The sequence below is a fragment of the Gambusia affinis genome, linkage group LG05 (assembly GCF_019740435.1).
Source record: "Gambusia affinis linkage group LG05, SWU_Gaff_1.0, whole genome shotgun sequence".
In the NCBI taxonomy this organism is placed as follows: Eukaryota; Metazoa; Chordata; class Actinopteri; order Cyprinodontiformes; family Poeciliidae; genus Gambusia; species Gambusia affinis.
The window spans coordinates 597,864-610,579 of record NC_057872.1 but is presented as its reverse complement, the minus strand read 5'-3'; the positions used below and the strand labels follow the sequence as shown (position 1 = coordinate 610,579).

General features: G+C 40.1%; 1 protein-coding gene across 1 annotated transcript; it reads right to left on the bottom strand.

The window, feature by feature from the left end:
• Positions 1–9: 9 nt before the first annotated feature.
• On the bottom strand, positions 10–3,744 carry popdc3 (popeye domain containing 3). The gene is made up of 3 exons (XM_044116242.1): positions 3,098–3,744; positions 1,964–2,072; positions 10–829 (listed from the first exon to the last, which is right to left on the bottom strand). Exons 1-3 carry the CDS (start codon positions 3,601–3,603, stop codon positions 551–553), a joined length of 894 nt encoding a protein of 297 aa, XP_043972177.1. The 5' UTR covers positions 3,604–3,744; the 3' UTR covers positions 10–550.
• Between the last annotated feature and the right edge of the window lie 8,972 nt (positions 3,745–12,716).

Sequence of the window (12,716 nt, the reverse complement as noted above, 5' to 3'; positions counted from 1 at the left end):
TTCTATATGTATTTTCTTTTACAAATTCTGAATCAATAACAATTAGACTTTAAGTGCACTGTTGGGGAAAACCATTCAACTTTTTATTGAATATGTGTCTTTATTTGCCTCTCAGAGCCAAACCTGATTGGCTGATAGCAGCTGTAACCACCAACATCTGGCAGTATTCCTGATTGACTGAAGTCATGCCTGCTGACATTGAGTCTTCAGTTCAGTATATTCTTGGAACGGTTTCATGGATTCTGTAACAAAAACTCCAGGATAGCCTGTGATTTTTGCCTGGTATGTCTGTGCTTATGGATCAGTGAGGCAGTCAGTCTTCAGTTTGACTTGTTTTCTTTGGGGTTTCCATCTCACGGGTGAGCAGTAGATGAGAGCACAGGGTGGTTAATTCACTTAAACATCACCCCAAGTATGGACAGATTTTACCCCAATGACATTTTGTAATGCAGAAAGAAAGTTCTAAATGTAAAGGCCTGATACTGTGTGTGTGTGCATGTGTGTGTGTGTGTGTGTGTGTGTGTGTGCAGGTGTGCGTGTGTGTGTGTGACTAGGCAGCCCTTTCCCCTGGCACAGGAACTTCGAGGAGGTCATGTGCTCTTTCTAATTCTGGCCCTGGCATGTGGCAGTAACTTGGTAAGCGGAGATCATAGCGGTGTCCTGCCCTATCAAAAGCCTTGTCACTAAGTGAGTACACCTTTTCAGCAATATCACTGCGCACAATCAGGGCAAAAACCCGGGCTATGTAGCGGTGCTTAGCAAAAAGCAGGTACAGCTTCTTCCTCCTCCAGGCTATGTATCGGCACTGATCGTCAGCATGCAGAGTCACCTGAAGAGAAAAAAACAGACAACGTCATGTATTTCTGTGAGCTTCCAGTAAAACACAGTTCAAAGTGTTGGAAGAGCTATTTGTAATAATAGTAATTGATTGGTCGATCTACGTTCCCACCCTTATCTACGGTCATGAGCTTTGGGTCATGACCGAAAGAACGAGATCGCAGATACAAGCGGCCGAAAAGGGTTTTCTCCGTCGGGTGGCTGGGCTCTCCCTTAGAGAAAGGGTGAGAAGCTCAGTCATCCGGGAGGTACTCAGAGTAGAGCCACTGCTCCTCCACGTCGAGAGGGGCCAGTTGAGGTGGCTCGGGCATCTGGTCAGGATGCCTCCTGGACGCCTCCCTGGTGAGGTGTTCCGGGCACGTCCCACCGGGAGGCGGCCCCGGGGAAAACCCAGGACACACTGGAGGGACTATGTCTCTCGGCTGGCCTGGGAACGCCTTGGGATTCCTCCGGAGGAGCTGGAAGAAGTGGCTGGGGAGAGGGAAGTCTGGACCTCCCTTCTGAAGCTGCTACCCTCGCGACCCGACCCCAGATAAACAGAAGTGGATGGATGGATGGATAGTAATTGATATTTGTAATTTAAATATCACTTATGAGAAATTCACCATGCTCAAAATGACAGAATGTGGCTTCCAACAGAGTCTCAAAAAAGTTAAAGGTTTGCCATTCTATCTCAGCACAAGAGACATATGAGGTAAAATTACAGCTACACAAACATGAAAACAGCTTAGACTCAGTGACCGCATGCCCCAGTGTATTTTTCAGCCAGAAGATCTTCGCATTTATTTATAATGTTTTTAAAGGATTATTTCAGCCAGTATTTGAATGAAAACTGTCAATAGAGTAATCTGAGCTCAGATGCTGATTAAAACACTCTACCACTGGACCAACAAGCAAAGAATTCTGAAGAGATGGGGAGAGGAACTGCATCACACATGAAAAACTGTAACTACAAAGAAACGTGTACAGAAATGTGCGGGGCTTCTCTGCTGAAAGGGTTTAATAAACCTACAGTTACACAAGCAACCTTGAGGTAAAGGTCAGTTCCATCCTCCCTGACCTTCATCTCAGTTAGACATTGAAAGAAATGTCATTTTATTCATGACACGCAGAGAAGTATAAACACCTGGAATATTCCCTCCTCTGAGGGCCTGAGAGAATCCCATTCAGGAGAATCCAGGAACTGGAAAGGGTAGATGTAATGCAGGAACTCTCCATTCACTGTCACATGGATTCTGGAAGAGAACAGAGAATTAAAAACCATAAACAGTATTATAACCAGCATTGTGACAGTCAGTCGGCTCATCTGTGATTCCTATCTGCAACAGCTGCTGCTGACATCAGGACATGGAAAAGGACTAAATCAGCCAAAAAAGGCAGAGGGACAGCAGGCGAGGCATTGATGAGGCTGACTGTCCTTTTTTCAAAGAACACAACTGAAAACTTCTGTCATTAAACCTTTAGGAGCTCCATCTGGGTCACTGCTACACAGTCATGTCAGATGAAGTGTTGCTGGGCAGAGCCACTTCCATCCTCCCTGACTTTCACCTCAACCAGACATTGAAAGAAATGTCATTATATTCATAATATTTTTGTTATATTGTCACGTATAAATATTTATTCACTTTTCCAATTGAGCATTCTTCTGTGTTCTGATTTATTACCAAGAATCTTTTTAACAAGTTCACTAGCACTGTTATGCTGTACAGAAGAAAAGACTGCGTGGTGCTCGATCTCCGACTACAGACTTGTTTTCCTCTCAACGCATTTTAAGAACCAGTCATGTTAAAATGTTACAATGCAAAGAGGAAACTGCTGTTTCAGACACTATTAAAACTAGTAAGAAGAATTAAGTCACTTTACAGAAAAACAGTCTGCCACGAAGTAAAGAATGCTTTGAGCTTTCTTTAGAAATACATCATATGAATCATGTGGTTTGCTTCATAATCATTATGGACCGTTATCCTCTGCCACTTGCAGTATAGAGGGATGGAACCTGCCTGATTTACTCCACACTTGCATCTATTGAAGCAGTCATAGAACCCAGATTAGCTGCAGAAAAGCTGGAGAAGTTTATAATTTGTTTGTTATTTTTAAAAAGCATAGCTGAAATGTGAGGTTTCCCAGACCAGCTGCAATAGTGGGCCAGATTTGGACATAATCTCTTAATTAAACAGAAACAACTTAAATGTTTAACTAGCAGTGAAAAATTTGCCTTGCAAGTTTTAGTTATGCAGAAGTGAAGCAACCATGCAGTCACCTGCCAGACAGAAGAACAGACAACTTGTCAATAGCTGTTTTTCCTTCTACAGCAAAGAACTGGCCCTTCTCCAAGGTGTGGACAACTCCGTCACTGGAGGTCACTATCTTCCCAAAATGTGCAAGGGATACTCCGAGTCTTTTAAACATGCAGTTATACAGTTCCTGAAAGTCCTTGTCGAATGTGAGGCTCCTCAGCTTGTAGACTACATAGAGAGCCTGAGTCAAACACGCCCCGAACAGGGCGAAGTTCCAGAGGAAGCTGTCCGTGGTGCAGGGGTCCGACCATGCCCACACAGTGCTGCAGAAGAAGCCCACAGTCAGGAAGGTGAAGAGGTAAAGGTGTCCGTAGAAACCGCTTCCTCCCATGAAGCCGAGGAAGAGCAGGATGTTGGCGAGGTGGAACAGAGATCCCTCCGCAGCCTCTTTCCATTCACCACAGAGCGGGAACGCTGGCGGGGCCGGCTTCACTGTCAGGTTCATGGCTTCAAAGTCCGGAGGCTCCATAGTGGTGGAAGCGAAGAAAGAAGCAGCGCAAACACAGAATTAGCTCCGACCCGAAGGACCTGCGGCTGCGCACTGCCTGCCTGGCTGTCGAACTTTTTTCCCTGTCCTGTTGGGTTTCTGAGCGCATCGCCGCAGACAGCCCGAGGGAGGGGCTGATCACATTTATATTTTAAACGGGTTCACCAAACGCAATCATTAAAATGCTATATGCATTTTAATATTTGAATTAATTTACACTCACAATACATAACACAACCCATGTTTAATTTAAATCTTCAAAAAAAAATCTATTCCAGAAAATAAACTTCTGACACTGATATCCTACGACCAGATTGAGATTCAAACTCTTTCAATATTTGATATTGTACACGGCTATCTACAGTGACGTCGGACCACTTTTTTCAGTAACGAGTAATCTAACGCGTTGCTATTTCAAATCCAGTAGTCAAACTACAGTTACTTATCAAAATCATTTTGCGTTAGTGAGGAACGATCCAATTCTTCTGGACGGATTTTTACTAAGTCCTATAGGACTGAAGCCTCACTGAGAGCCGTTCTTAGTTCTTGTGACGCTCTGCACACACTGCAGTAGCTATTATTATTTTATTTAATTAAAAAATAGATAGATTTATTTAATTGGCCAATAAACAAAACAAGACCGTGTAACGCAGAGCTGCTCATTGCTCTTTGATTGTGTTGGTAACCTGTCATGGTGGCAGACAGGGTGAGAACAGTCATTGTCCTTCTGCCTGGTTACTTCTTGCACCTTGGACAGTATTCATAGTTAAGCGTTGTTTACCATTGGTGCTTTGCCTTAATTTCTATGTTTAATGGAGCAGACAGTTGTGGTTTCTGACATGGGTGATATGGGCGAACGTCCAGGGCGGTAGCTTTTAGGGATGGTAGGAAACCACTGCGGATTGTGCCACAGAGATGGAAGCAAAGCAGAATGAAGAAGAGTTTGAAATGATAATGATACTGGTTAAATTTATTTCAGCTCTCAGTATTTAATATCTAGGTGTTTTTATGGGAATGTGGATTTAAGATGTTTCCATCCCTGAAATTATGATGCATAGAATCACAAACCTAAATCTAAACTGTCACAGAGAGTAAACACACTAAAAACATGCTCTATCTGTGGTATTGTTAATTAAAATGGCACATATTTCATGTATTAAAAGTAAATATGATAGGTACACTTAATGATATTGTATTAGAGATTAAGTAATGCATTCAGGAAGTACTTTTACTTTTAATACTTAAGTATTTTTAAAAGCCAGTACTTTTTTACTTTTACTCAAGTAAAAGTGTTAATGTGGTACTTTTACTAGAGTACATTTTTGTCCATGTATTTGTACTTTTACTTTAGTACATTTTTTTAGTACTTTCTACAACACTGTGCGTTACTATCTTCTTTTGTTATTTAATCGTATTTCCTCTACTCGTCTTGTCGAGTGACCGACGTCTCTATGCGACAGAAATGTAAACAATGGAGGGAGATGCGCATTTTGTTGGTGAAAAAACTGGAACTATTTTGAGTTTCTGTCGCCAAGTCCGATTATTATAAGCGGCTTTGGGCTTTTTTTTTTTTTTCATTATATGCGCCTTTTTGGGCTCGTTTTTGAACGTGAAGTTACTCATTTGTGCTTGGAAATAATCAGAAACTCATAATAAATCCCAGAATTTGTCCGTCATTAAGGTAGTTTTAGTCAGTCTCTCCCTGTCCATCATTTCCCGGATGATCCGTCCCGCTGTGTCTTTGTTAATGTCAAGTTAATGTATTACCTCTGAATGATGTCGAGCTTCGCGTTGCGCTCCACAAAACTGCAAACATCGAGACTAATATGAACAGTGCAATAAACGTGAAAACAGCCACGAATAAACGTGTCCGTAGTTGCCAATAATTATAATGGCAACTTAACTCCGTTATAATTATTAATATTAAGATAAGTGTCACACTGCGACAGACTGGCGACCTGTCCAGGGTGACCCTGCCTCTCGCCCGGAACATAGCTGGAGAGGAACAAGCACCCCTCCCGACCCCGTTAGGGACAAGGGTGACTAGAAAATGGATGGATGGATGGATGGATGGATGGATGGATGGATGGATAAGTGTCACAAATCTGTGCAGCTCCACAATCTGAGTTGGGGAGCTGCAGGAGGAGCTCTGTGCGCTGCGCTGTGATACCTTTAAAATCCTTCTGAGTTTTCCAGACAACAGTGGACTACACAAATTACTCAGGTTTTTAATTTTTTTTTTGTACAATCTCCTCTTCAGTTCAACCTCATCAGTGGAGACACATTGTTGATGTTACCATTATAAAATAGCTGACAATTAAGTATTAACAAAGCTCAATGTGATTTTCACTGGAGGCCGAGCGTTGTTGTTGTTAGCAGCTGCTGAAAGTAATTTAAAAAGTTACTTTTAATGTAACTTAGTTACACTGTAAAATGTAAAAGTAAAGTGTACTCAAAAAGAAAAGTGACCTGAACTCATTCCAGCTTAGTCTGTTGACTATACTAACTTAAACTTAGCAAAGACAACTTTCTACTGAGGCAAGTAATCAAACTCATCAGCAGCAAGTAACCCGAACTTGGAGTTATGAGTGAGCAAAACGCATCTGCATAACCAGCAGAAAACTCGGCATCATTCGGCAGCTCTCGTTGAACGCACATGCGCATTGGACACTGACGAGTGACGACGTGTTTGAAAGAAGCGCCAAATTGTCAACAATACGGCGGTTGCTGCAGCTAAGTTTGGTCACGGTAAGTCCCACTGTTTTTTAGCAAACTTATATTCGTTATCTCGGCCGTATAATTCATCCATAAGTCCAGGTTTTGAGGTTAACTTTATGTGTAATGATTTAGCGATGCCTGGGACTAACGTTAGTCGAAAATATCATGTTTATTTATTGGCAACAAGATGGAGCGGCAGTGCAAAAAAGCTGTCCGGTGCGCAAAACAAAAAAGGAAAAGGGATAAGGATAAAGATGTTGGCGGGTTAAAAAAGCCGATGTACTGCTATAGAAGGTTTATGATGAGTAGACTGCCGTAGGTGGGACAGCTGTAAACTGTAGGAGAAGCAGCCGTGATGAAGAAGTGTAGGGTCACCAGATTTGGGTTTCTGAAAAGGAGGACACTTCTTTTTTTGTTGGCGGGGGGGTAGAATGGGCGGACACACATGTGCTACCGATTTCTATGCCATACAAATAAACCTGGAATGGAGTAGTGGAACGGAGTGGAAATGTAATCACAATGCACTGTAAGCTATGTAATGTGTTTTGAGGCAGTTGACCAAAATCCCGGACGATTTTTAAATTCCCCCCGGACATTTTTTTAGGTCTGAAAAGTAGGACATGTCCGGGAAAAAGAGGACGTCTGGTCACCCTAAAGAAGTGTTACGTTGATATGTAATTGTGGTGTTGCTTCTATTGTTGTTAGGACTGCGAAGACCCAGACGTGTCTCACACCCCCATTGGGATCCTGACCATCATTCCTGAGGACAGGCAGGCCTCCACTGACTCACTGCACCTCCAGTCTTCAAGTACTGCCATCATTTTGGAAGGAAGTCTTGTCATGAATGATCTTGGGAATCTTCCACATGCCATGTGTTTGCTCTTTGGACTTATTTATTCTCTGAATTTGGAATACCCTCAACAACTGAAGTACACCTTTGACTTCATCCAAAGGGTGCTTCTGTCACTTGGACATAAATCCCTAAAACCAAAAATACAATCACTCAAAAATCTTCTGATGCAATGAGTGAATGTGATGTGACATTATGGATCAACGTTGATACCTTTACCCTTATTGGAAAAGTGATTTTTATTTCTTGTTTGATTCTTTTTTTGTTGGAGAGAGCATCATTGCATTTGCAGACTACTAAATGGTTTTATGTTAATGAGGAGAAACATTACTTCACTTCACTACTTCATTATTTACTTTATCAATGTTATGATAAATGTTGGGCTCTAGTATTGAGAATTGAGTTTTTGTTTCACACCAGTCAACAAAGACATTTACGCAGGGATTCTCAAAGTTTTAAAGACTGAGGGCCATTTGAAGGATTCAATATTACATTGAAGGCTACCCTAGAAAAAAAGTCATGTCATTTTTTTTCCTTAAAAAAGTCTATGGAAAACTTTGTTTCCAGGTTAGTGTGTATGTAACCACACTTGAGAACCTTGTATTTAAGATAAACTTGTTTAATTATTAAACATTTTTTTCCATTCAAACTGTTGTCTGTTGGCTCTTCGTTCCAATAACTTAACACTTTTGGTTCATCTTACTTGAACATATCAAGGCAATTGGTTTCCTGATATTTTGCAAGTAATGTGAACTCTTAAACGTGTAAGTATAACTTATTTTTATGAGTACTGCTTAATTGACATAACTCACAATTTGAAGTAGTCATAATTGACATTTTATAGTCAACTTTACTAATGATTTTGAGTTAACGGCACTCAAGTTTACTGCCTTTATCTGTGGTCTAAACATAGTTATTTTTTAGCAATAACACCTTAAAATGAATTAGCTACTTTACTTGGAGATTTTGAGGCAATCGGTTTCCTAACTTTTTTAAGTAAAGTGAACTTATTACATTTTACAGTGTACTTTCCAAATTAAGTAGTCAGTAATCTAACTAAGTTACTTTTTCAAGGAGTAGTCAGTAGTCCATTTAAAGTTACTTTTTCAAAGAAACTATGTCATCACTGGCTTTCTAAACATGTATTCAATAGTAATAATTGTAGTTATCCAACTAAATATTATTACAATATTACTACAAGATACAAATATTATTAACCACTATTACTACCTTCTGAGTCACTTTCCAGACTGGTACAGAACATAGACTCATCAAAAAGAACGTTTTTGAAGCAAAAATATGATCGTTCAAATTCAGTAAACAGTGAGAATGAAGAGACTCATCTATCACAAGGAACCATTTAGATGTATGTTTCCAGTCAAGATCACCCTTAAGACACAGATGTACTGGAGCCTACAGGACGCAGGAATTAACAAATAAAATTGACAAAGCTGTCAACACATTTATCTTCAAATAGAGAACTTGATGATGAAGATTAGGCTAGTTTTGGCTTCCAGTAGAGATCCACAGAAATATAGAACATGAAAAAGCAATCAGAAGCAGTTAGTTGAAATAACAAGCTTTACCAGTTCATGATGAGGGTATCTGATGTGTTTGATTTGATGTAAAGCACTTTGAAATGCCGTGCTGCTGAAATCCATCCATCCATCCATTTTCTGAACACCCTTGTCCCTAATGGGGTCTGGAGGGTTGCTGGTTCCTATCCCCAGCTAACGTTCCGGGCGAGAGGCGGGGTCACCCTGGACAGGTCGCCAGTCTGTCGCAGTGCTGCTGATATGTGCTATACAAATAAAATTTGATTGATTGATTGATTGATTGGTTGATTGATTGATTGATTGCAGCCGTAACAATGTAATTTATACATTTATTGAATCATTTAAAGGTGTTTTATGTTAATCACTCATAATCCGCATTTGACTAAGTAAAGCATGTGGACTGAAAACTATGGATAAGAAAGTCAGCAACATTAACATGTAAGCTTATATAAAAGAATCAAAGTTAATATAGTGTATGTATGGTATCTTAAAAGTAATTTTTATGGATTTATTGTCCCGTTAATTAAATCATGGAGCCTGAAAAATCATTTATACTTGGTCAACATGTTGCAGGTTTTCTGTCAGATAGAAACCTAGCAAAGATGACAAACTGGCTCTTAAAATAATTAGTACTGGGTTCTGAAACTGCATATAAGTGAAGTTTATGGTGATGTTAAGGTAAGGTCAGGTCATTTTATTTATTATACAGCACATTTTCAGCAACAAATCAATTCAAAGTGTTTGTGTTGAATGTAGTTTTATTACTTGCCCTGGGCCTCTTTATGTGTGTATGACGTCTGTCTCTGTGTCTCATGAAAGTTCATCCCAGCAGATCACTGCTCCATAAAAATGTGGTTTTTAAATAAAAAAAATTATCTTATTTCAACTTAATTATAAAGTTCTCTTTTAAACAGTTTATAAATAATTCTTTTAATATTTTATTGATCTGTGCCATGGACTGGCGACCTGTCCAGGTGACCCTGCCTCTCAACCCCTGACCTCTGGAGTTGGGCACCAGCAGGCCTCCTAGGAAAATGATTCAGCCAGACTAGAATAGAAACTGTGTGCACCTTGACAAGGTGACCTTGACTATTTGCTGGACTGGAGAACAGGATGTATTTGGGGCACCGACGAAGGACTGAACATCCCTGGGTGTATTCCACATTTGTCTAGCCACCAGAAACAGACTCCAAAACATTTCTACAAGGTCTGTTTTTTGTTTTTGTTTTTTTTACGTGAAGGGTCAGTGATGAGGAAGCAGGAGACTTGAGGAACTGATCAAATAGCCAACTAATGATCATTTTCTACAAAGGATGCTGAAACAGGACAGTGTCACGTCTGTGTCTGGAGCATAATGTGGGGATCTTCCAAAATCTGCATCTATACATATCAAGAGAGGCAAAGTAATTATTTTTAGGTGAATGGTCAGCACAAGTGTGTTGGGTCATGTGCAGAAGTTAGTGTGTGTATATGTATGCTTGCTCAAAAGTGTATGCAAAAGCAGGAGAGATCAGATATCCAAGGACGGCACAGTGCCAGTTAGAATTAATGTTGGTGTGTATCAGTGAGTGTGTGCAGGAAAAGACTGTGTGGTAGCCAACATGGGGAGCAGATGTGTTCATTCGCATGTCACTTCATCCCAAAACACTCTCCTGGGGGACGAAGAGAAATAATTAATCTTTCTCAGACGACAAGCTGAGGTGTTTTTTTTTTTAGTGCGTGATTATTTTTAGCTGTCCTTGGACATAGAGCTACATGGTACATTTGCATTTTCCTCCACCCCCCTTCCTCAGGGCAGCGTATCTAACGCTGTTTTCTAGAACATGTGGAAAATTCCCCTTTCTCATAAGAAGTGGTAATAGCTACTGAAGGAGATGTTGATTTAAGTACAGGATATGTTTCAACTACCCTAATAGATCTTTAAGAATTTACTGGAACACAAAATTTTCAGAGCAAAATGAAAGAAGTTTTTGGACACAAAGGTGTGGTTAAAGCTTTGATGAGAGTCATAAGCACAAAATGACTTTATATTACAGAAGGTTAATAGCAACTGGTTAAAAAAAAAAAAGAAAGGTGTGCAATAATGTTCATTAAATACACTCACTGGCCACTTTATTAGGTACACCTTCCTAGTACCGGGTTGGACCCTCTTTTGCCTTCAGAATCCTTCATGGCAGAGATTCAACAAAGTACTAGAAATATTCCTCAGAGAGTCTGGTCCATATTAAGATGACAGCATCACACAGTTGCTGCAGATTTGTTGGCTGTACATCCATGACGGTAGGGTTCACCTAAGAGAAAAGAAAAGGAAGAAAAGAGAAAGTAACAACAAAAACCAGGGTTTCTATCAAGCAAATCCTCCATCACAGCACCACAAAGCTGCAGCACACATGTTGGCCAAGAAGCCCTGAAAGTCAGTTTCCCAGCTAGCCTTATACTCTGCTAATCAAGAGACAGAGTGTAACCAGCTGGACCTGCTTAACCTACCAGACCTCAGCAGCAACCTGAAATGGGGGGGGGGAATCCTCCATGCAGCCACCACTGCATGTATCACTATAAAAGAAAAAATAATAATAATTGTGGGGTTCCCCTGTCGGTTGAGGGCTCTTGGAATTGTCCTACCTTTTCCCCTGGGCGCCCTTGGGTCAAAATACGTTTTTAGTGGGTTTTAACAGTGCTTAGGGAAAGGGCCTGTTGAATGTGTGAAGGTAGGCTTAGAACTGGGAATGACCCGGAGCATCTGGTCAGCAGACTTGAGTGATCGAGACAGAGTGTAGCAGTGGAGAAGCTCTGCTAAATAAGGCAGGGCAAGGCTGTTTAAAACCTCCAAAAGGTTTTTAAAAGAATTATATGAACTCCAAAATACACTGGCAGCCAGTGGAGAGAAGCCAGGATGGGATGATGTGCTCTTTTTTACATGTTCGTGTTAAAAAACATGCAGCAGCATTTTGATGTGTGAAGACTGACGTAGAGAATATGTTACCACATTATAAATGCTTCTGACTACAACTGAGTTTTAATATGAGTTTTATTGTTTCACTTGAAGTCAAACAGTCATCCAACTCTTCAGATTATTTGTTTTTAACCAGCTGACATTGCATCCTTTATTAAAATCCTATTGGGCTACAATGGATTGTATAAAATTGGATGTGATTGTAGTGATGTGCAACAAAACCTGCAAACATATTGTGAATCACTGAGTACTCCTTCACTATTAAAGGACGGTTGTCACCAAGACAACCATGCTGTCGGCCTTTTCACATAACACTTCTGTCTCATCAGTGGCTCATCAAACATTCTGCCCACACAGACGGAGGGATGTTTCAAGTCAAATTGAGACATTTCTGTCTCTCTGGCTCATATCTAATACAATATACATGGTGATGTAATTTCATACATAACATAATGTACAAGTAAAAAAACTTTCTTAAAACTAATAAGGGAATTGCTTAAAAGATGAAGAGAGAACTCAGCAGAATGAACTTTGCAGTCAGTCTTGGCTACATCAAAAGCAGTCATTTAGAGGTTTTATGACTGCATTTCAACAACTGACTTAATATGCACAATAAAATACTCTAAATAACACTATAAACTGAGTACGATATCTTTGTATTGTGCAATGTCCTGTCAATGGAAAACAGCAACAGAAGTTACTGTGTTCCATAAGAAGAGTAAAAATTTAGCTAAATTAAAATCCAAACAGCACAAAGCAAACAGTGGAGGTTTGAATCTTGAAAGGTAAAAATAAAATAGAAAACCAAAGTAAGATTATTAACAAGCTTCTGTCACAGTGCCAAAGCAGGTGAGAACTCAATCTGCAACAGAGAATGTTGTTCATATACAGAGTGTACATAGGTACTAAATCTAGTCATGTGACTTTTAAATCTTTATTTTTGTTTCAGTTTGGTCATTTAACTAATTGCACTCAAAGCTTTTTACCTATAAATACATGAACGACAGTGATTCCAGAA